At 51.1% G+C, this 20974-nt stretch overlaps 2 protein-coding genes across 2 annotated transcripts in view; one reads left to right on the top strand and one right to left on the bottom strand.

The window, feature by feature from the left end:
* LOC128138481 (ubiquitin-associated protein 2-like) overlaps nt 1–4189 on the top strand; it is a 35368-nt gene extending 31179 nt beyond the window's left edge. Inside the window, exons 2-5 of the mRNA XM_052779732.1 lie at nt 2453–2519; nt 2602–2664; nt 3293–3380; nt 3853–4189. Coding sequence (XP_052635692.1) covers nt 2515–2519; nt 2602–2664; nt 3293–3380; nt 3853–4062 — 366 coding nt within the window. The 5' untranslated portion in view covers nt 2453–2514 and the 3' untranslated portion in view covers nt 4063–4189. The remainder of the gene's footprint in view (nt 1–2452; nt 2520–2601; nt 2665–3292; nt 3381–3852) is intronic.
* Nucleotides 4190–13088: 8899 nt separating this feature from the next.
* On the bottom strand, nt 13089–15748 carry LOC128138480 (WAS/WASL-interacting protein family member 2-like). The gene is made up of 2 exons (XM_052779731.1): nt 13772–15748; nt 13089–13368 (listed from the first exon to the last, which is right to left on the bottom strand). The coding sequence occupies exons 1-2, from the start codon at nt 14386–14388 to the stop codon at nt 13089–13091; spliced, it is 897 nt and encodes a 298-aa protein (XP_052635691.1). The 5' UTR covers nt 14389–15748.
* Between the last annotated feature and the right edge of the window lie 5226 nt (nt 15749–20974).

The raw sequence follows: 20974 nt of genomic DNA, 5'->3' as shown, positions 1-20974 counted from the left end.
ACCTGGGGAAAGGAACGTAATGTAGCGCCAGCCGAACCAGAGCAGGGTCCTGAGGAATAAAGCCAGCTCTTAACAACCCCTTCCCCAGGCGTGTCAACCCACCACAGCCTGATCCGCAGGTGTGGGGGTGCTTTGCCTCTGTCCTGGCCCCGATCCAGTCTTTTGGGGGTGCCTGTGATACCGAAAAGCCGGTTGAAGAAACTCTCTAAGGCTCGTCTTGGAGTTTTAGAAAGCAGGCATTCTGTATTGCAGCGCTGGATGCACGGGGGATGGTTCCACCTAGCGTGCATACCACAGCTTTAGCACTAACAGGTTATATAGAATAACTAACTGCATATGAATCAGATTAGTATACGTATACATAAAAATAATTGCAACGGATTATCTCAGGACTGCCTACATCCGATCACGCGCAGTGAAGGGTCCATTTGAGTGGAAGGGCTGCTTTTGCGACCACCGACCCATTTGAAGTTCTTGTTGGCTGTCCTTGAAGTCTTTATTCTTGACCTTGTTCTTTGACCTTGAAGCTTAACGCAGCTTCAGTCACGTGTGGTCAGTTTCAACATTGTTCCCATCTAGCGTACAGGAACATCTAGTCATAAGAGCAAAGAACTGCAAAACTTATGAGTAACTACCTCTACTGGTTAATTGCTTGGCTATCCTTTTGTCTGTTGTTTCAATCATAGTGTTAGTATAAGATTTCTAATCATTATTTACCAAATCTCACTTTTACAGTCACCTAGCAGCAAACCAGTTTCCACGGCTGGTACAAAATATTAAAACCATCAAACTATTTAGGCATACCATACAGAATGTATGGAAATATGCTATCACCTGGCCCCTGCATGGGCTGCGATCTGTGAGGTTTGGGGTTCCCTGCCCCGCCCTGGCCGTGGCCCGTGGGGATTTCAGGCTGCCTCGTGCCTGTCGTGGCCCTGACCAGCGAGGTGTGGGGTTCTTCACCCCCGTCGTGGCCACTACGAGTGCAGTTTGGGGGCACCCTACCCCTGTCCTGGCCCTGATCTGTGGTGGTTGGGGGATCCTTGCCCCTGTCCTGGCCCTGAACCTTGGGGTTCGGGGTTTCGTGGCCCGCTCCCTTCCCCAAAGCAACTTGGCTTGGGGGTGCCCTGCTCCTGTTCTGGACCTGACCCACTGTCTGGGCCGTTACCTGTGGGGTTTGGGGGTTCTTGGCCCTTGTTCTGACCCTCTCCGTTGGGGTTAGTTGGTGCCTTGCCCTGTCATGGCCATCACCCACCCGTGTTGTTTGGGGGTGCCCTGCCCCAGTCCTGGCCCTGACCTGTGTGGTTTGGGGGTGCCCTGCCCCAGTCCTGGCCCTGACCTGTGCGGTTTGGATGTTTCTTGCCCCTGTCCTGGCACTGACTCATGGGTTTGGGGCTCTCTACCCCTGCCATGGCGGTGACCCACGGGGTTTGGGCTTTCCCTGCACCGGTCCTGGCCCTGACCCGTGGGGTTTGGGGTGCCCTGTCCCTGTCTGGTCCATGACCTGCAGGGTTTGCAGTTGTCCTGCCCCTGTCCTAGACCTGACCCGTGGGGTTTGGGGGTCCCCTGCCCCTTTCCTGACCCGGGACCACACAGTCCCTAGCTTCCTGTTTAGGGCCTGAACATACTTTTTGGAGCATGGCAGGATGAAACCTCAATTTCTGCATGTCCAAAAAAAAATACATCCAAAAACTTGTTACTTTATGTACAACATCAGTTTCTATATGTCCAAACAAAAATACATCCCAAAAATTGTTACTTTCTGTACACCAATTTTTTTTTTAATTTTTTCCAAATTGACAATGAATTTTTAACCTGATTTTTCACCTATTTTACTACCAACCACCTGTTGCCCCCCCCTCCATCCCCAACAGGATTTTTACCAACAGATCCAAGATTTGTGTCTTGTTTGGCAGAATTTGGGCCAAAAAGAAAGATGAGAACCTGGTGCTGGGGAGCCAGGAGTTGCACTTTTCTGGGACTGGCATGGGGCCTGCACTGAGGCTTTGCTGCTTGACTTGTAATTAAAGCTCTGAAATTTAAGGACGATCCTTTAACTGCTCGCTGCCCACCACCAAACATTAATTTTACTATTTTTCAATAGCAAAACCCAGCAGTTTTAAGTCAGAGCTGACCCCAGTTGTCAGAGCAGGGCTGCAGGATATTAGTTAAAGAAAAAATAGTCTGTAGGGATATGTGTATATATCTGTGTGTGTATATACACATGCCCCTCTAGGCATTTTTTCCTTTAAGATCCTACTCTGTGTGTGTATGTGTATACACATACACACAGGTACAGTTTTTATTCTTTAACTATGTATCCTACTGCCTACTCTGTGTTTGTCTATATGTACATATGTGTTTATATACGTATGTGTGTGTGTATATATATCCATACATATATATATTTGAAATAATTCTAGGAAAAAATAATTTTATTATTTCTTTCTAGCTCTCTTTCCAGTCATCAGAGCAGCCTCTCCCCTTCCTCAGGGCTGTCTTCAAGCACATCACATGCAGTAAGTCCTATTTGCATTTCAACAGCTGTTTGGCATAATCATCAGATAAACTGACCCTCTCTTAATGTTCATTGTGACCCAGTACAGGAAGAACTGAAAGGAGCCTTATCTCAGGGAAGAAGGACTGCCAGCCCTCTCTCTTGTGGTAAAAAAATATCTTTCCCACTTGTGATTTTTACTAAATCAGGAATAGCTATTACAGAGGCTGGCCAGTCACACAACTGCAGAGGAAACTTTCATGCCAGAAAGGGGGGATGAGCTAAAGAAAGAATTTCTTGTAACAAATGCATTAAACAAAAAAAATAAAATAAAAAAAATCTTTAGAAGTGGCTGTCTGAGACTGCTCCAAAATGTGGCCTGTTAGCAGCCTCTACTGGAGAGGTTAGGTGGCAAAATGCAGGTGATGGAGTGATACATGTCGTGACAAATGCCTCATGACAGATGGCTTTAGGGTTGACCATGTGGCATTGTTGTCACCTGTGTATTTAATGCATTTGAGAGAGCAAGGCAAATGGTAGTGAACACAGTGCTCTGGATGAGGGTTGCACAAACAAATGTCAGAGACGCTGCCTTGTTCTGTGCTGGGGTACTTCTGTACAACCCCAGTTGGGGTGTGCAGATAGGTTACTGCCTTTCTTTATGCCTGTAGTTTGGTTTGTCATGCTCCATCCCTACTGAGTATGCAACTTAAAAATTCACACTTGTCCAACTGTCCTTCTTTTCCGTTGTCAGAGTTGTTTTGGCTTCTGTGTGTTGATGACACTGTTTTGCAGGTCTGATCAGCTTACAGCTAAGGCACTGTATTGTGCTGGATTCAAACCGGGAACTCCTTTATCCTCCTGTGGTCCTGTCCTACATCTGGTCTGTGATTGAGTTTACCACATTGACTCTGTTGGGGGGCACTACAGTTTTAATCTTTTAAATTGCACAAGTGCATTGGGGAAATCACTATAGCAGTGTCCTGTCTTTTGAAAACAAATGCTGTCTTTTGGAAGGATGTAGGAGTTTAACAGAACAAGTACTAGCTTAAAGGAGCGTACAAGCAAAGGGGAAGAAATAATGCAATGGAGTGAGATTCAAATTACTGTGGTATAATGTTGTGATGATATAGTGGTTTGAATTGAACTCATAATAATTTTCTTTGAATACTTAAAAATCACAAGCATGCAACTTAGTTGCTTGCTTGGTATATAGATAATGCCTATCTTTTGCGTGTGCTGCTGTTACTTAAAAGATTGTTGGCTGGGGTTTGTTTGTTTGTTTGTTTGTTTTTTCTTTCCCCCACTGTGCTTTATTTGCTCTGTGATCGTCATTCTTTTTGTCTCCTTTCTAGCACACCAGTGTTGAGAACACAACTTTGCTCCAGCCCTCAAGAACCTTTTCAACTGCTTCAACCTCAGCCCCTAGCACCACCTCTTTGGTTGTCAGCATGGCAAGCAGTACGAACGCTGCAAACAGCCTTGGCCTGAGTGTTACCAGTGTGTCTCTAGCAGCTGCTACCACAGGGTCAGCTCCCTTGGTGTCTTCAGGTTTGCAATATTAACTGGCAGAGGAGTTCTTTTTTTTTCTAAAAATTGAGTAAATTGATAAATAGAAATGAATGGTGTTGTAGATATTTCTTGTTAGTAAGAGTTGTCTCTGTACTTCAGGGTTTTTTTCATTAAAAGGTAGTAGGGTATTAGTTAAAGAAAAAATTGTCTGTAGGGGGGTGTGTATATATCTACACATGCACAGACATATATATATATTATGTATGTGTGTATATACACACCCCCCTACAGGCATTTTTTCCTTTTAATATCCTACTCTGTGCGTGTTTGTGCATACACCTACAATTTTTATTTTTTAATATCGTCCTACGTACTCTGTGACTATGTGTATATATGTGTGTACATACATATATTTAAAATAGTGTGGGTTTTTTTTTTTTTTGGAAGCCACTTGGAACTCCCTTGGCTATTGAAACCCTTCTTGGTCTTAGTGCAGTGCATCACTTTGTTTTATTTGTAGGGCCCCGGTCTAGATTTGATTTTTCTAGTATCAGAATATTACTGTCTTTGCCGTACAGTACTACTGCAGGGTGTAGTATTCTGTACAAGGAGGTGTCAGACTGCAGGTGACAGAAGATCGTAACAGTCTCATATAAAAATCAAATACTTGAATTGTTAGTTCAGTAAGATTGTGTTGTGGTTTGTTTTTATTTTTTTTTCCCCAAACCCCAAAAGCTAATCCTGGAATTTGATTTTGAATTTAATATAAAAGTTGATCCTTGCAAGTCCCCAGCCCAACTATCTGCATTAAAAAAAAAACATTGTCAGCTCCTAAGCTTGAAGAGAACAGCAGAGGTGATTACAGATATGCAAGGGAAAAGGATAAAAACCCTGCAGCAGTGTATTTCAGCAGTCCGTAGGCATAAAATTAAGCTCTGGACTAAGCAGCCACAGCTGAGTTTGGTAAAACAACTGACCAAAATGTCCATTGTTCTTTGCATAATACTTGGCTTCAGCCTTTATCATCTCAGCTTGGTTCAGATAAGGCATCCCATCTCCTTCAGGTTTTTTTCTCTGGGTCAGGTTGTTGCTTTTCTCCTTTTAGCTGTGTTATGTTTTTATCACTGCAACTTCCTTGAACCTAGCTTACAGAAGTGTTCTATCACAGTATTGCTCGAGCAACCGAGAAACCAAACGTGAAAGCAACTCTGAAATCTAATGGTAGACAATATTAATGCTTTTATGATCAACTAAATTGTACACTATCCAAATATTTCTGAACTTTGAAAAGTCTGAATTTTGCTTCTACTTCTTTTTTTTGTACCGCGTCTTAGTCTGTTTTACTTCATCTCAAAGCAAATCCAGTCTTTGTACCACTGCTAATACTGTCTATTCTTGCATTTTCCTCTGGGGATGGAAAAAAAACATGTTGTCTGCTCTGTGGTATCATATTAGGAGTCTGTGCTGTGAGTGAATGCTTGCTTTGGAATTTTAAAGTCATGAGTGAGACTCTTAATTTTCAGTGTGAATTTATTTGCTTCAAATACACAAAAGCTCACTCTTTCAAAAGAAAAAAAGAAAAAAGCTTGCAGATTTGCGTGCTGTTTTCCTTTTCTGATGTGGATGCAGTATGTCCAATGGAACTTTACAGCAGGGTCAAGTGTGAGGGCTTGCAGGGTGCGTGGTCCCATAAGCTGCTTCTCTTAGCCTTTATTTTCAAACATGAGAAGGCACTGTGCTGTGATGCCCATTTTAAACCATATGAATCCCAGACTACTAAATTGCAGTCCTTATTTAGCTGGGCTCTAGGCATCCATCTTATCATCGGGCAAGTTATGAAAAGAGAATGCATGTCGGCAAGGATTGGGAAAGTTTTGTTGATGTGGTTACTGGAGTTTGAACAGTGCTGTCCAGGTGAATGTCAGGGTCCGCTTCTTTCAGGTGCGGGAGAAGTTTCTGTGATATGAGAAAAGGTGCTTCGCCAGCTCGTGTTGTCACCTGCCCACCTTACCAGCAACAGCCCTTGTCCTGACCCGCTGTCAGTGAGGGCTCTGTGGAGGTCCTGACACTGTCACCCTTCGGTATCAGAGGGAAGAAATACCAAGTTACTGGAGTGTCGTGACTGATGGCTGAAAGCTGCTGTATGCGATCATCCCTGCTGGGGGGATGATCTATGTGTAGGTAGTATCTCTGGGGCATCTCCAGTTCATGTCTGGAGAAAGCCTTTGTTCAGTGCTGTTTTCTGCTCTGCGTAGTAGGCAGATCTCTTTTTTTTGGCATGGTGGTGGAGGCACTTAAGTAGTATTAATTCCCAAGATACCGAGTGTTTCAACTTTTCTCTTGCTCTCACTGGGACTTGGAGTGGTGCAGCACCTCTAGAAAGTAGGCTCTTTCCTGATTTGCAGGCTAACATCTGGATTGACTTTTAAGTGCTTTGAAGTGTTACCTGAATGCGCTTTCAGCTTCCAAATGTACCTGCTGAATGGGGTAAGTCCCCATTAACTTCAGATCCTTAGTGTTGTATACAAAAGCAGGTCAGAGAAAGGCGGTTGCTTAGTTAAGACTGGTTTTTACCCAGTATAAGCCTGTCTCTCTCCATGAGAAGGTAGCTAATGCTTTTTAGTGCATCTTTTAAGTGTTGCTTTTCTTTGCAGCTGTACAGGGAGGTGCAGGCCCTGGACGCTAGCTCTTGATCTGTGAGAGCAATTGCTTTCTGCTCGACTGGCATGCAGTGTGGTGTCGTGTGCCCTTGACTTTACATCCCAAAGGTAGCAATGTTAATGTAGTGGACAGGGCTTGCGCAGCACAGACTCTGTGTCTGCTCCCTGTGTAGGACACGCTACCGTGTCTTCCTTTCCTTCTGGAATTTGTAGAGCCTCCCTGCCTCTCAAGAGTAAGTCTCAATTTGCTGACCCAAGTAATCCGGGTCCAGAGGTGGTAGAGTACTGGCTATGTTGGAGAGCTTACCCTGATGAGTTCTAGGCACAGGTTGTGCTTTTTGTTTGATGGGAATGATGAACCTGAGGGACTTCAGCCCCTTAGGAGCCAATTTGAAGTGCTGTTCTTGAAAGTCTGTTCTACACATCCTCTTAGTCATGGATACATCAGGGATTCCTTCAGTTAATTTTTTGGATTAGAGAAAGATTCACAGTTGTTCTGCATTTTATAGCTTTTTATTAATAAATGGCATTAAAAAGTATATGCCATCTGCTTTCATCCTCCATCACCTGTTTCTGTTAAGGAGGTGTTGCGCCGGGTTGCTTGTCAAGAGCAGTTTTGGAGCAGAAATAAGAGGACATCCCCTCTTGTCCCTTTCTCCTCTTAGGCAAGTGAATGCTCTTGCTGATGGCAGAGGGCTTGAAGCTTTCTGCATGTATTTGCCAGAGGCAGGCCTGTAGAATGGGGGGAATGGCAGGGGGGCATGTCTCCAACTTGCTCAGATGCCTTTGTAGTTCTCTGAATTAAAGTGGGAAATTCTTATCTAAATCTGGTAAATCTAATTCAGCAGGTGTGAGACTTGCACAGCTGTTTCCCACCTATTAAGCCTGCAGCCAAGACTTCACCTCACATCTGGAGTAGGACAGTGTGGCCTTGCCTGTTCGAAGTGTGTGTCACAGATGCGGGCGGCTGTGGATGCAACATCAGGAGGTTGTGGAGGCGAAGGATGAGGATGTGTTTCTGGTTAGGAATCTGTACAGAGGGGAAGGGGAAACTCCCTGGCTGCATCCACGCCTCTCGCATGTCTGCTGCCATGTGTACCGCTGGGTGTATTCCAGTAGGCTACAAGTTTTGTGGTGTTCGGTCTCACTTGGTACGGTGACAGCAGTTGGCACATGGATGTAGCTGGCATAAGGCCCTCTTTTCCCCTCCTGTTTGAATGCTTGTTTAGCTGTAATGCAGTGGTACTTCAAAGAGGGCTTAAAAAAGCCCTAGGGTTTGTAACTTGGTGTCGTGGTGTGCAGGAAGGAAAAGCATAGACGTGGTGGGGTTCAATCTGCGTAAAAGAGTTGTTTGGGGTAGGGTGCTTACACAGAACCAACCTCATGCCCAATAAATAGAGATGAGATGACAGGACATTTTGCAAATTGCAAACTCCTACATAGAGAATCCCCCCCCCCCCCCCAACTATTTGCCAAAGGATCCTTGTTTAGCTGAGGTTTCAGATGTAGATTTTGTGAAAGCAAAATGTACTCTTTTACGCAATCTCATGGCATAACTGAATGGTGCTAGAATGTTTTGTTTGGACTGGAAGCTTGCTGTAGCTTCCCATGTAGTGGTGGAACATGGTGTCGCTTAGGTTGCGGGATTCCTAGTCTGTTTTCGTGGCTGGGGGAAGTGCTAAAAGTGCCAGCTACAGAGAGTAAGGTGTGCTTGTGTGAGAATATTTGAGTGGAGAGAGCTTCAAAATTGTTTAAGAGCCTGACCTATCTGAGCAGCAAAGTGACTAGTGATTATTATGGTTATACTTGCTTACTGCTAGCCTGTTGAACAGCAAAATGCACTTGGTGGCAGCTGGGACAGTAATTTCTCTCACATCGTCAGCTATCGCAGCTTGGCAGGTAGCTAGATGGGGTGTGAGCTTGATGGAGCCCTGCTTTCCTGGAGATGGCTGAACACCTGCCTGCCGATGGGAAGTAGTAAATTAATTCCTTGTTTTGCTTTGCTTGCGTGCGCGGCTTTTGCTTTACCTGTTAAACTGTCTTTATCTCAGCCCACAAGTTTTCTCACTTTCACCCTTCTGATTCTCTCCCCTATCCCACTGTGAGGGCGGTGAGTGAGCGGCTGCGTGGTGCTTAGTTGCTGGCTGGGGTTAAACCACGACAGAGCTCATGGAGGAAACCAGTGTGACGTTCTTTCCTCTGTCTGCTGCCACGTACTAGCTCATGGTGCGTTTCCTTAGAGGCTTGTGGAAGATGGAACAAAGCTGCTCTTGATCTGAAATGGCTTGTGATCTTTGCTTCTCTGGCAGAGCTGGGGCCTGCTGAGCATGAAGCTTCTGGCTGTGCACCATCAGTGGAGCTGACGGCCTCAGAGGAGAAGGGCAGCAGTGTATGGAATTGAAGCTGTTGTTCCAGTAGCATCCATGGGATTTGTCTGCACTGCACCCTAGCAGTGGGGAAGCTTCAGTGTTGTGGAGAATACAAGTAGATAGTTCCTCCTTGAGAAAATACTGGACATCAAGCAGCAGCACTGCAGAGGTAAAGCATCCATCTTCCTCACTGTGTTGTATGTCCCTTCTCTGTTTGACAGGTATTTGATGGGTGAGCTTCTACGAGCACATCATCACAGTGGGAATGGGGCTAGGTTCCTCCCTGTTTTACGGTATCAGAGCCCAGAGGTTCCTGGGTGAAAAGCCCCTCCGTGCCTGCTATGGACGGAAGCAGAAATTAGGAGGAAGCGGAATTTTGCGGTTGACTTCTGGGAAACACTAGCTGGTGAGTAGCTTGAGGCTGTAGGAGACCCTTTACCCAGGAGCGATGTAGGGCTCAACAAGCAGTTCTTTTTATAGTACTGGGAGCTATTGTATGAAAGGCATCCCAGTGAAACAGTGATCATGTAACCGATAACTGTAATGATGCATGAAAAGCAAGTGCTCCAGAATTGCTTTCTACATAAGCTTTATGAAAAAGTACTGAAGGTTGGTTGCTTGAGTGTAAGGCATACCGAGGCAATGCCATGGCAGGCACTTGAGTTCAGTTTCCTGTATGATCTCATAAAGCATTTAATGGCTTTGTCTAGCTTGAGTTACTTCAGGAACTTTGTCTAATTGGATCCGCAGAGGGCTCAGCAAGGGACTCTCCAGAGGAACCTTCAGGGGATCCTTCTGGGGACTCTCCACAGGACTGTCCTCTGAAGTCCCTGGAGAACTCTCCGCAGAGCTCTCCTCAGAAATCTCCAAGGTACTCGGTGGCCCTGGAAAGAAGGACTTTGCTTCTAGGAAGCTTAGAGCCGTCCATGAAGGATAAAGGATACCCCAGGTCAACCAAGATAACACCAGCATCCTAGCCCCTCTGACACATCTTTGAAACCCTCCCAGCACTGTCTGGCATCATAGACCAGCAACTCTAGCAAGACTGAGTGCAGGGACATCTGGCTTAATAGGCAAGCAGCGAGAGCGCTGCAAAACTAGAGTTGCTTTGCAAAGTTTGACTATGATTATCAGTAGTGTGGGTGCTGGTGGTTAGTCAAGTCGTCTTGTAGCTGAACAATTGAAGGGTATGAGAACCCTGTGTAAAGGCACATTTGGGGTGTCCCAACTAGGCTGGGACACAACACGTGCACGAAAAAATACTTGCCCCTGTAATTCTATACTTTGCGTCCTGGCCTCTCACCTCGGTCAGCATGGGTCCGTTGCAAGTGTTTCGTGACGCTGGCTCAGGGCTCACGTGTGGGCAGAGGGTTTTGCTGGGTGAGGTCCAGGCAGTGCCGGACAAGGCTGTAGAGGGGGTGGAGCGAGCTGGGCAGCCAGTGCAGCACCAGCTCCGGGCTCTCAGCATGTGAGCCCTGGCCAGCGATGCCCGCTCGCCGGCCCGGTGCGAGACGAGTTTTCCATGCTCAGGCAGTCCCTGCCTGTCCCCCCGTGGCAGCTGCGGCTCCTTCCCAGGGCTGGGTCCAGCTTGCCAGCAGTGATGCTGGTGCTAGGGCAGTGATGGACGCTTCCATCCTCCCGGTGTTGATGCTCATCAATGTGGTTTCTCCCACGGGCACCCGCCACCTGGAGCAATGCCACGTGTAGCCATCTTCTCGGTGGCCATCCCCAGCCCAGCTCAGCCACCCGTGGGCTGGGCAGGTGTTGCGTTAACTCCTGGGCTGTGCAAATGACCACAGGCAGAGAGGTGCTTCCCAGCTCTTTTAATGACTTTAAGGAAGAAAGAGGGATCTGGGAGAGGGCTGGGGCTGGGGCGTGTGGGTGCAGGTCTCTGCCTCCAGATCTCCTCTGTGTGTGGGTGCTATGAGAGACAGTGCTGGACCAGTGGTTTATGGGTAGCTGTAATGGTGGGCTATCTCCATGTCCGTCTCCCTCGGCACAAAAAACTGCAGCTGGCCCAGTGACATCTGCAGGGCCGCCCGCTCCTGCTCCTCCTGGGCCAGCTTCTTCACGTGCTCCCACTTGGGCCACTGCTCGGAGTGATGGGCACTGACTCCTCGTGCTCCTCCAGTGGGGTGGGCACAGCTGTAAGGCCCCCCCCCGAGGGCCCGAGGGATAGCACAGAGTCAGCAGGAGGGCACAGCAGCTGAGGTGGCATGCGGAGCTGCTGCGGCAGCCCCTCCCGTGGGGTTTGGCCCCCCGTGGGCGACAGTCACAGCTGCTTAGGTTTGGCAGCCGGCCTGGTGCGTGCCTTGCTGCTGGCCGCCGCCAGTGCCATCTCCTTCTTGCCATCAGCCGGGGGCTTGGAGGCAGCCGTCCCCGTGCTGGGTCTCGGGGCCACCAGCAGGTGCTTGGGGATGCAGCAGGGCACGCTGGGGTCGGCTTGGGGCTCCAGGTCGGGTGGTTGGCGCACCAGCCCCACCACCTTCACTCTTTGCCCCAGCGGGTGGAAGCTCTGGATGGAGTTTCGCAAGCGTTCCCTCAGGTGGGTGCGGGGTGTCCCCGGCCCCGGGGTGGGGATGCTGTTCCTGGGGATGCCGGTGGTGGGGCTGTCAGCATCAGGATGGGGTAGAGATGGCGGTACCAGGGGTGTTGGTACCAGGCCGGGCTGGGGATGCTGGTGCTGGGGTGGTCATTCCTTTTAGTAACTGCAAGGTGGCACCACGGCAGCAGCCTCTGCTGGGCAGGGGCCACGGCCTCCTCTCCGGGGGCACGGGGTGAAGTGGTGCTCGGTGGGCCCAGGGCCGGCGCCGTCATGGGAGGCAGAAGGGGCTCCCGTGTACCGGAGCGGTGAGTGCGACTGCCGGGCCTTGCCCCTGCCCCCAGCACTCCGCGGCTTCCTCCTGGGGGCTGCCCTGGGGTTCCGCAGCAGCGTGCGGCCCGGTGCTGCTGGGAGCCGCAGGGCCCGCCTGGGCCCTGACACCGGCAGCGCTGGTGGCTGGCAGCGCTGTGTCGCCTGTTCCGTTGAACACAGGGCAGCCCCCAGGCAGCGGGGAGCTGTAGCTTAAAGTGCAGGGGGCCGGGGGAGCGGGGTGGGCGAGGGTCCCCAGGACAGGTGTGGGGCCAGAGCCCTGGGCCAGCAGTTTAAGGCCTCCGTGCTGCGGGGTTTTGGTGGACCGGCTGCGTGAAACCTGTCCCTCCCGCTGTGCAAAGGACCTTTGCTCCCTGGTGTCTCGCCGGGTTCTAGATGGCTTGGCCGGCACGTTGTTGCGGTTGGATGCTCTCCGCCTGCTGCCCGCTGCTGCCACGCCGTCCCTGTCCAGCTTCCCCTCCCAGAGGGTTTTCGCCTGTTTGGCCACCTGCTGCACCACCATCTACTTCTTTTTTTTTGGTGGGATGCTGTCCCGGGGGGAGGTGCCTGCCTTCTGAGGGGTGCTGGCTGGTGTGGGGCGCTTGTTTTTCTTGCCACCCACCTCTCCTGATCTGGGCACCACCCGGCAGGAGACGATACCCAGCGGCAGTGCCTCCCCCAGCAGTCGGGCCATGCGGGGCAGATGATGCTGGGGGGAGGCAGGGGGCTGGCCAGGGAACTCAGCAGCGGGATCTGCAGAGGGCTCAGTGAGGGACTCTCCGGATGACCCTTCTGGAGACTCTCCACAGGACTGTCCTCTGAAGTCCCCAGAGAACTCTCTGCAGAGCTCTCCTCAGAAAATTCCAAGGGACTCGGGGGCAGCCAGGTGAGGAGGTCTTCTGCTGCTACCCTGCCATGCTTCCCCTTGGGGTCCTGCAAGGGGGAGGCCAGCACCCCCCAGAACGGGTCTGTGTCCCCCAGCATTGCCGCCGCCAGGCGGTCCTCAGGGCAGTTGCCCTTTGCCCCATACTCCACGGTATCGGGGGCTTCGTTGATGGAGGCGGTACCGGTAAGGCTGTCGGGGACATCAGGGAAGGTGTTTTCGCCATCCACCAGCATCACCGCCACCACTTGCTCCTTGTTGCAGCTGCCCTCTGCCCTGTACTCCAAGAGGTGGGGGAGCTTGTTGAGGGAGGTGGTCAAGTCGGGGATGTTGGGGGCACGTGGGACGGTGCCCTCGCCGTCCCCCAGCCCCACCACCACCGCTTGCTCTTGGGGCAGCTGCCCTCCGCCATGTACTCAGAGAGGTCGGGGAGCTCATCGAGGACCTGTTTGGTCAAGTTGGGGACACTGGCGATCAAGATGGTGTCCTCGCTGTCCTGTAGCCGTGCCACCACCGCTTTGTCCTGAGGGCAGCCACCGTCCTCCACGTACTGCGAGAAGTTGTGGAAGTCATTGAGGAAAGCGGTGCTGGCGAGGCTGCTGGAGAAATCAAGGACGTCAGAGATGGTGTCCTCACTGTCCCTCAGCCCCGCTGCTACCACTCGCTCCTTGGGGCAGCAGCCCTCCGCCACGTACTCGGAGAGGTCGGGGAGCTCACGGAGGAAGGCAGTCAAGTTGGGGCTGTCAGGGCCGGTGTCCTTGCCATCTGCAGTGTCAAGCTAGGTGGGCATATGGTTGAGGGTGGTGTCGTCTGCCTGCTCAGGAAAGGCCTCGGCGAAGGCAGCTGGCCCCTGCTCGAGCAGATCCGCGAGCTTCCCCAGGGCCGCTGGGGTGGTCACCGCAGCTGAAAAAGCAAACCAACCAACTCACCCCAGGGGTGATGCAAGCTTTCTTCCACCTAGCTGCCCACCTGCGGGCGCTGCCACCCCCCAAACCTCACCTTTGGGCGTTGTCATGGTTCTGCTGGTCGTTGGAGGCAGGGCAGGGTGGTGGGGGCTGGCAGCAGGGACGCTGTCCTCGATGGCCGCCCCGTCCTTGTTGGAGGTCTCTGATGGCTTCTGGGCACTGCCGGGCAGGGTGTGGAGCACAGGGGGGCCCTGCACCCAATGTTGGTCCATGGGGCGGTGGGGTGGCAGGGCGTGCAGGGACATGCAGCACTGAGGAGCCCGTGGGGTACGGGGGCTCCCCCTGGACCACGGTCCCCGGCCCCAGCCCCATCGGCTGGTGTGGCACCAGCATCCCTGTCACCAGCTGCTGTCCCCACCCGTAGGCAGTGGGAGAGGGAGCAGCCATGGGGAGGAGCTGCACCCCGCAGGGAGGCTGCACCACGGGGGGGAGCTGCACCCCACAGGGGAGCTGCACCAGCTGCCCCAGGGCCCCCAGGGGCCCTGGCACCCCATGCCATGTGCTGGCCTGCGCCAGCTGGTAGGTAATGGGGTGGACCTGGGCAGGCTTAGAGGACACTGGCAGCCCTGGGACAGAGGGAAACACACAGGCAGTGACCGGTGGTGGCATGGCTGGAATGGCAAAGCTCACACCGGGCACCTCTGATGCCATCGGCAGCCGGAGAGGGAAGCTCTGTGTTGGGGGAAGCAAAGAGGGGCGATGGGGTGAGATCTTGGCGGGCAGAGCTGGCTGGGGGGTTATCTGGAGGGCAGGAGCACCAGGAGGAGTGGGAGCCTGCTGCTGTACCTGCCATGGCGGTTGGTCAGTGTGGGGTTTGTTGGGGGCAAACAGCCTCCGTCCCCATGGCAATCAATCCGCCAGCACCTGCGTCAGCCAGCCTTGCAAGGGTTTGGTTTTTCGTACAACTTCCCACCTCAATGATTTCCTATCCTGCTGATGATGGTTTCCCATCCCCACAATGGTTTCCCATCCCAGTGATGATTTCTCAGCCCCACGATGCTTTCCTATCCCAATGGTTTCCCATCCCAAGCATGATTTTTGGGGGGAGGTGAATTTCCTGTCCAAGGGGAAGGCATGGGCCCAGCACCGGTGGCCCTGCAATGCTGACGTGCGTGCTGCCCCATCCTGCCCCAGTGGTGGGGATGGGGGGGGCTGGAGCGCTTTTGGGATGTGCCCCAGGGGGGCAACTGCTTCTCCCAACTGTGGTGGAACCGGTGCCAGTGCTGGTACCGTGCAGCCATGATGGGGAGCTGCCGCGACAATTTGGCAGCTGGCCCGTGCCGACCGAGGAGAGAGCCTGGGATGCAAAGTATAGCACTGCAAGAGGAGTTCTTGCATTCATGCACGTGAGCTGTCCCATTCAAACTGGGGCACCCCGAATGCGGTTTGACACATGGTTCTTATACTTTTCAGGCATTCAGGTGCAACATGATTTGACCAACCACTACTTAACAGCCAGACAGTCACACTGCTGTTCTGCAAAGCAACCCTAATTCTGTGGTGTTGCCATCCATCTGCTTCTTTCTTGAACCAGACGTCCCTGTAGTCGGTCTTGCTGCAGTTCCTTATCTCTCATGCCAGGTAAGGGGAGGGTTTCACAGAGGTGTCGGAGGGGCTGGGGTGCTGGTGTGATGTGGGTAGTCCAGGGCTATCCTCTTCTCTTCAGGGTGGGGGCTGTCCTTCTCTGCCTTGCAATGAGCTGGGGTCCTTTAGTCATGCTGACTGAACCATGGCTATGCAGTATACAATGTCAAGAAGGTGTCTGTCTATCTATGTGTCTGTCTGTCTTAAGGAACTTGATGCAATTTTGTCCTCTCAAGACGAGTTGGTGCCATAGTTAGGGAATGAGATTTTCCTAAGAGAGGCCCTGGGGTGTCCCTTTGTGCGGGGTTCCCGGGAGGTGCTTGTGGGCGTTGCTCACAGTGGGGTGGGGGATGCATGTACTGGGGACGACGGTAGCAGTGTGGGGTGGGGATGCTGTTCTGGGCATGCTGGTAGCACCCTGAGGTGGGGGGCCAGGGCAGGCGAGTCTCCCCAGGCTGGGGAGGGGGGCAGTGCTGTTTGTTCACCTCCATTTGAGCTGAAGGCCTGTGATATAGCCTTTGCCAAATGAGAACTTCACTTTCTGGGCGTGTTTGTCAATTGCGGTGCTTTGCCCCAGTTTCAGGTCATCGGTCAGTCTGGGAAACCCTCAGCTGAACAGTCCCAAAGCAGTGAGGGCCTGAGCGCGTTCTGGTTTGGCTCGGTGTAACTTGTGTGTCAGTCTGCATCTGCTTTTGCTCGTTGCCTGTGCCTTTCTCTTTGAAGGGATGATCTTTGGGAGGTTCTGCAACATGGACCTCCTCCCTCCATCAACCCATTGCAGCACGCCTGTGTTTAATGCCTGCTGTGTCTCAGAGCTGCAGTCAGAACCTTCATCCAGAGGAGAGCTGTTTGCCTCATGACCTGATGAAAAAAATCCAAAAATCCAAGAGCAAAAGGAAGAACTGGGCCTGATGGTGGGCCTGATGTCCAGAACTCGCTGCTACAGGCCAGAGGTCAGTCTTGGTCTTGCTGTCAGGGAAGCGACGCTCAGTGACATTCATGTGCCCCTTCCTGGGGAGCACTGGTGGGGCCGTGACAGGGCTCTGTTCTGGGCGCAGGGAAGGATAGTGGGGCAGCGGGCAGGCATCCTTCCCTGTGGGGTCCGCCAGTGCAAGGGCTATGCCGGTAGTTAGGGGGAGCTGCGGGGAGCCTTCCCCCATGCTCCAGCTCAGCTGGGCTCTGGGAGCATCCCTGATGGATGCTCAGACCCTGAAGGAGGCCGAGGAAGAGACGTCAGAGGGACCCAGAGCCCTGCAAGGCTTGGGCACGAGCTTGACAGGAGGTCCTGGGGCGCAGGGTATGCTGCCACACCCAGCAGACCGCCAGCCTGGAGCTTGAGCGCCGTGACATGGGAGACGTGGAAGGGAGAAGTCTCCTCTGACCCATGGAGCTGTGGAGGGAGAAGGAGAAAACACCCCGGGGTTGAGGAGGAGCCCACATCTCCTCAGCCCCGAGCAGCGTGCCCAGCCTGTGCCCACCTCTGACATGAACTGGTTGTGGATGGGGCGGAAGCGCTTGGTGACCCTGATGGCAAAGATGATGTTGGGGATGAGGAAGAAGGAGCAGCAGCCCAGGCTGAAGCAGGCAGTGTTCTGGAAGGAGAGAGCAGGCAGGTCCCCACTGGGCTGTGTGGGGAGAGGCAACCCCCAGGGTCTGGAGGGGCTTGGGGAGCCTTGTGGTGGCTGTTCCGGGTGGTGTGGGGGAGTCAGGGCTGCTGTCAGCCCCGGCTGCCCCCAATTTGTGCCAGTGTGCCTGAGCCAGTGTAGGCCCTGAGCAAAGTACCGCAGCTTCTTCCTCGTGAAGCAGCCGATCTCCTGGGTAGCATGGAGGGCTGTGTGTTAACACAGTCACTGCATTTCAAGCCTTCCACCTGTGACAACATCCTCTCAGGGGGCACACTTGCCTGCTCTGATCAAACACTCAGTCAGCGGAGTTAATACTGAACTGATATAAAATCGGGGCTCAACCTCTACATTCACGGCTAGGATACAAGACTCCTATCACAGGGCTCAGACTTCAGTCCCACCTGAGGTATGTACCTTCAATTTCACTTCCCACTGGTCAAATATTCCTCTTCAGAGCTCTCTTTAAACTGAGGGCTTGCAGTAAGGGAAGGAAGAGAGTTCCTTACCTCTTGAGCAGTCAGGGCATGTTCCCCTGCTAAAAGTAGCATACTCAGGCCTCCCATTTGTGTCGGAACTGTTAAAAGAGTAAAACCAAGTCTTCAGTTTATTCATTTGCTTCTTTAAAGAACCTACCATTCGCAGCGTTAAACCCCCAGAACACTACTTGTCACAGACACTCTAAGCAAGCTGCCATAAAAGGCAATTCAAGAGGATCACAGCTAACCACTTCTGTACCCTCTGGGAGAGGCTTTCAAAGCTGTTTGAAGGATTTAGTTGGATTTGTCTGCTTCACACCCCATTGCGTGGATTTACAATTTTACTGCCAAAGGTTTTAGGTACTACAGAGATGGATACCTTTAAAAGAGCAACTGTAACGATCTCATGCATAAATATAGACAAAAATGCTCTAATATCACCCATGTTTATAACTCAATGGATGCTCCTACCAAGGGAGTGGTTCCTTTCCATAACCACTGAACAAGTGAAAGGATGGAACAAAATGACATGATCAAGCTCTGAAGCAAGATTTCCATTTTCATTTAGCTTTAATTTAGAGCTGCATTTAGTGGTGAAAAGTGCCAGCCTGACAGCTCTGAAGCATGAAGTGCTTGATCCTCTGTACCAGAACCGCGCAGGCACTGGCCAGGCAAGCTGCCTGCCTCTTTCTTGCCCTGCCAATACAATATATAATTGAGGAATGTAAAATGGAGATAGAAATGTATTTTCTCCAAGTATTTGATGCTGACAGCTTCTCGCCTCCAGCCTTCCTGCACCTCAGGAGCTTGGAAAACAACAACAAGAAGTGAAAGCAATGAACGCTGGCACTGCATTACTCACGGAGTGGCTTTTCCACTCAGAACAGTGGTTGCTTTGCATCATCATGAAGACTAATTGTCTGGTTTTGGAGGAGTGCCTTGGAAGCAAGGCAGGGGTCCAATTTAACAGCATGTCATCTAGAGAGAGGGAGACAGTCTGTGGCCCGAATGTCTCGCTCAACAGCCGCAGCGTGAGAACAGGGAAGCGTTATCCTTGCTGTATTGCTGAGACACCAACTTCAGTAATGATGAGACACCAAAGATAAGTAACTTTCCCCAGGTCTCACTAAGCATGCACTCACGTTTTCCAATTTACTTTCACTGAACTACACAAACCCTCTCTCTACAACAATAAATTACATGTGCCCGGGACCACTCCCTGGAATGGAGGCCAACTGGCACAATTACCCTTGGCCATCTGGTTGCATTTTGTTATGCAAAATTTGGATGCAGAATAGCTGCATCCAAGATGCCCACTGGGAAATCCCCTGGCCCACTCCCACTCGTGAGCGGTGCCAAGGAAGTTGTTGAGTTTTTCAGCTGACATGGGCCAAACCTGTACCTGTAAACCTCCAAACGATTTAGCACTACAGATGATCAAGGTCCAGTTCATGGGAACACTCACTGGTGCTGTTTAATTCAATACCACAGATGCTGCCAAAAATTCTCTCAGACAGCATCTCACGCTAACATACACAGGGTAGGTTTTTTCAATACTCTCTTAAAACACCACTAAACAGAAGCAGAGGAAAGCAATGGGAATAAACCAAGCCCATCCGCTATCTCAGGGATAGAAGAGTGGCTCATTATCTTAAGAATACAGCCTAAAGAGCATCTGGCTTCAAACCCAATGTTCAACTGGAATAATTTTTTCCGTTACTGTGATGAACAGGTAGAAGGGGGGGGTGTGTGGGGGGAGGGTTGGTTGTCTTTTTGTTTTTAAACTTCTTACTTTTAAATAAAAAGGGGAACAAAAGGTATTAAGCATCTACAAAGAGACAAGGTACTATCAGAAGTGTAGGATCTAGCGACAAGAAGTGGCTGAAGAAATGGAGACAGAAAATGGGAAGGGTCAGGAAGTACCTAAGCACAATTCACAAGTGAAGCGATTCTGTCAGCAGAGCCCTTTTTGCCACCAAAATGCTTGATCAGCAACAGTTCAGTCCTTCAAACAAGAGGACATCAGAGCAATTAAAATGTGAAAAGGCAACACGTACCTTGAAAGACAATGCCTGAAGAGGCAGTTGATTTGGAGGAAGGAGAGATTGGAAGAGATCTCCAGGCCCATCATAAACTTACTGAACTCCATATTAAGCAATAAGGGGTTGACTGGTTGCTTTCTGCTCTCTTTTCTTCCATCGGAAGGCTGTTGCAGAACCCAAATCTTCTTAGCGTTTAGAGTTTTCTTCCAGTTTTCAGCTTAAATTTACTCAGGATCAGGTGGTACACATGTTTTCTGGTGCCCACACCTTTAAGCTTAAAAACTGTTCTCCCTAAATGGTACTTCCCTCTCCTGCATTTACAGGAGTCACCCCACTCTTCTTCCACTTGTTTTTCTAGCCTAAGCAAATCAAGAACTCCTGATGTCATCACGCATGTCCATCGCCCATGTCCCAGCAATCCCTGCAGCTCTCTTCTCCAGTTATTCCAGAGGGAGGTCATCTTTCTTGTACATGAAGGACCAGCAGGGCAACCACGTCAGATGAGCTGTGCTCTGTTCAATGGCATTAACTCTTCTCTACAGTTCCTGAAAGTACTTGGCCTGACACACCGCAGTGTAGCACTTTCTTATGCCCACATCACACTGTTGGCTCCCAGCTGCTCTTCTGTGCTTCCCTGTAGCTACCTGTAGTTCTTCTTCCCCCTCCTCAGTTTTGGCCAGCGGAAGAACATAGAAGAGAATCACAGAATCACAGAATCACAGAATCACAGAATCACAGAATCATAGAATGGGTTGGGTTGGAAGGGACCTTAAACAGCATCTAGGTCCAACCCCCTGCCATGGACAGGGACACTTTCCACTAGACCAGGCCCATCCAACCTGGCCTTGAACACTTCCAGGGAGGGGTGTTACGGATGCACGACTAACCAAATCCAACAGGTGTTAAAACTCAGATTTATTCTTCAGCAAAAGTTAGTTAGAAGTCCGATAACATTCTATAAAACCACAGGCTCAATGATGTAAAGAGAATTAATACTACACGGCCGACTTAGGAATCCCCAAGATTTAAAGTGATGGCTCAAAATGCGCGTCTCACTCACCAAAAAGCTGAGGGCTCTCTCCCTCGAGGAGTTACCTCGGGCGGTGCCCCGACCCAAGGGGGAGTCCCTGACTGCAGACCCGCTGCTCTGAGGAGGACTGCCAACATGTCCTCCGGCGGGACCCCGTTTATACCCCTGTCGAATCTGACCTGTGGTCATTTAATTCTATTGGCCAGAAGGGTCACCTCGGTGTACCTGGCGCATCCCGATTGGCCAGTTCAAATTTCAACCTGCAGCCTCCAGGGTTTCCTTCCCCTTCTCCCTTCCTGGAGAAGTTTTGTTTCCTGCTGGCAGGATGGGGGGGAGGTGGGGGGGGGGAATGTACTGCCACAAGGGGGCATCTACAGCTTCTCTGGGCAACCTGTTCCAGTGCCTCACCACCCTCGGAGGGAAGAATTTCTTCCTTCTATCTAATCTAAATCTACCCTCTTCCAGTTTAAAGCTATTACC

The sequence above is a fragment of the Harpia harpyja genome, unplaced genomic scaffold (genome assembly GCF_026419915.1).
Source record: "Harpia harpyja isolate bHarHar1 unplaced genomic scaffold, bHarHar1 primary haplotype scaffold_47a, whole genome shotgun sequence".
NCBI classification, from domain to species: Eukaryota; Metazoa; Chordata; class Aves; order Accipitriformes; family Accipitridae; genus Harpia; species Harpia harpyja.
Note: the sequence above shows the minus strand (reverse complement) of the source record. Positions and strands in the feature narration are given on the sequence as shown.

Coding starts and splice junctions, on each gene's coding strand:
- LOC128138480 (XM_052779731.1), bottom strand. CDS start 14,388: ATGGCATCAGAGGTGCCCGGTGTGAGCTTTGCCATTCCAGCCATGCCA. Junction 13,369..13,771: donor AACCATGACAACGCCCAAAG/GTGAGGTTTGGG, acceptor TTTCTCCAGCAG/CCTCGCCAGCACCGCTTTCC.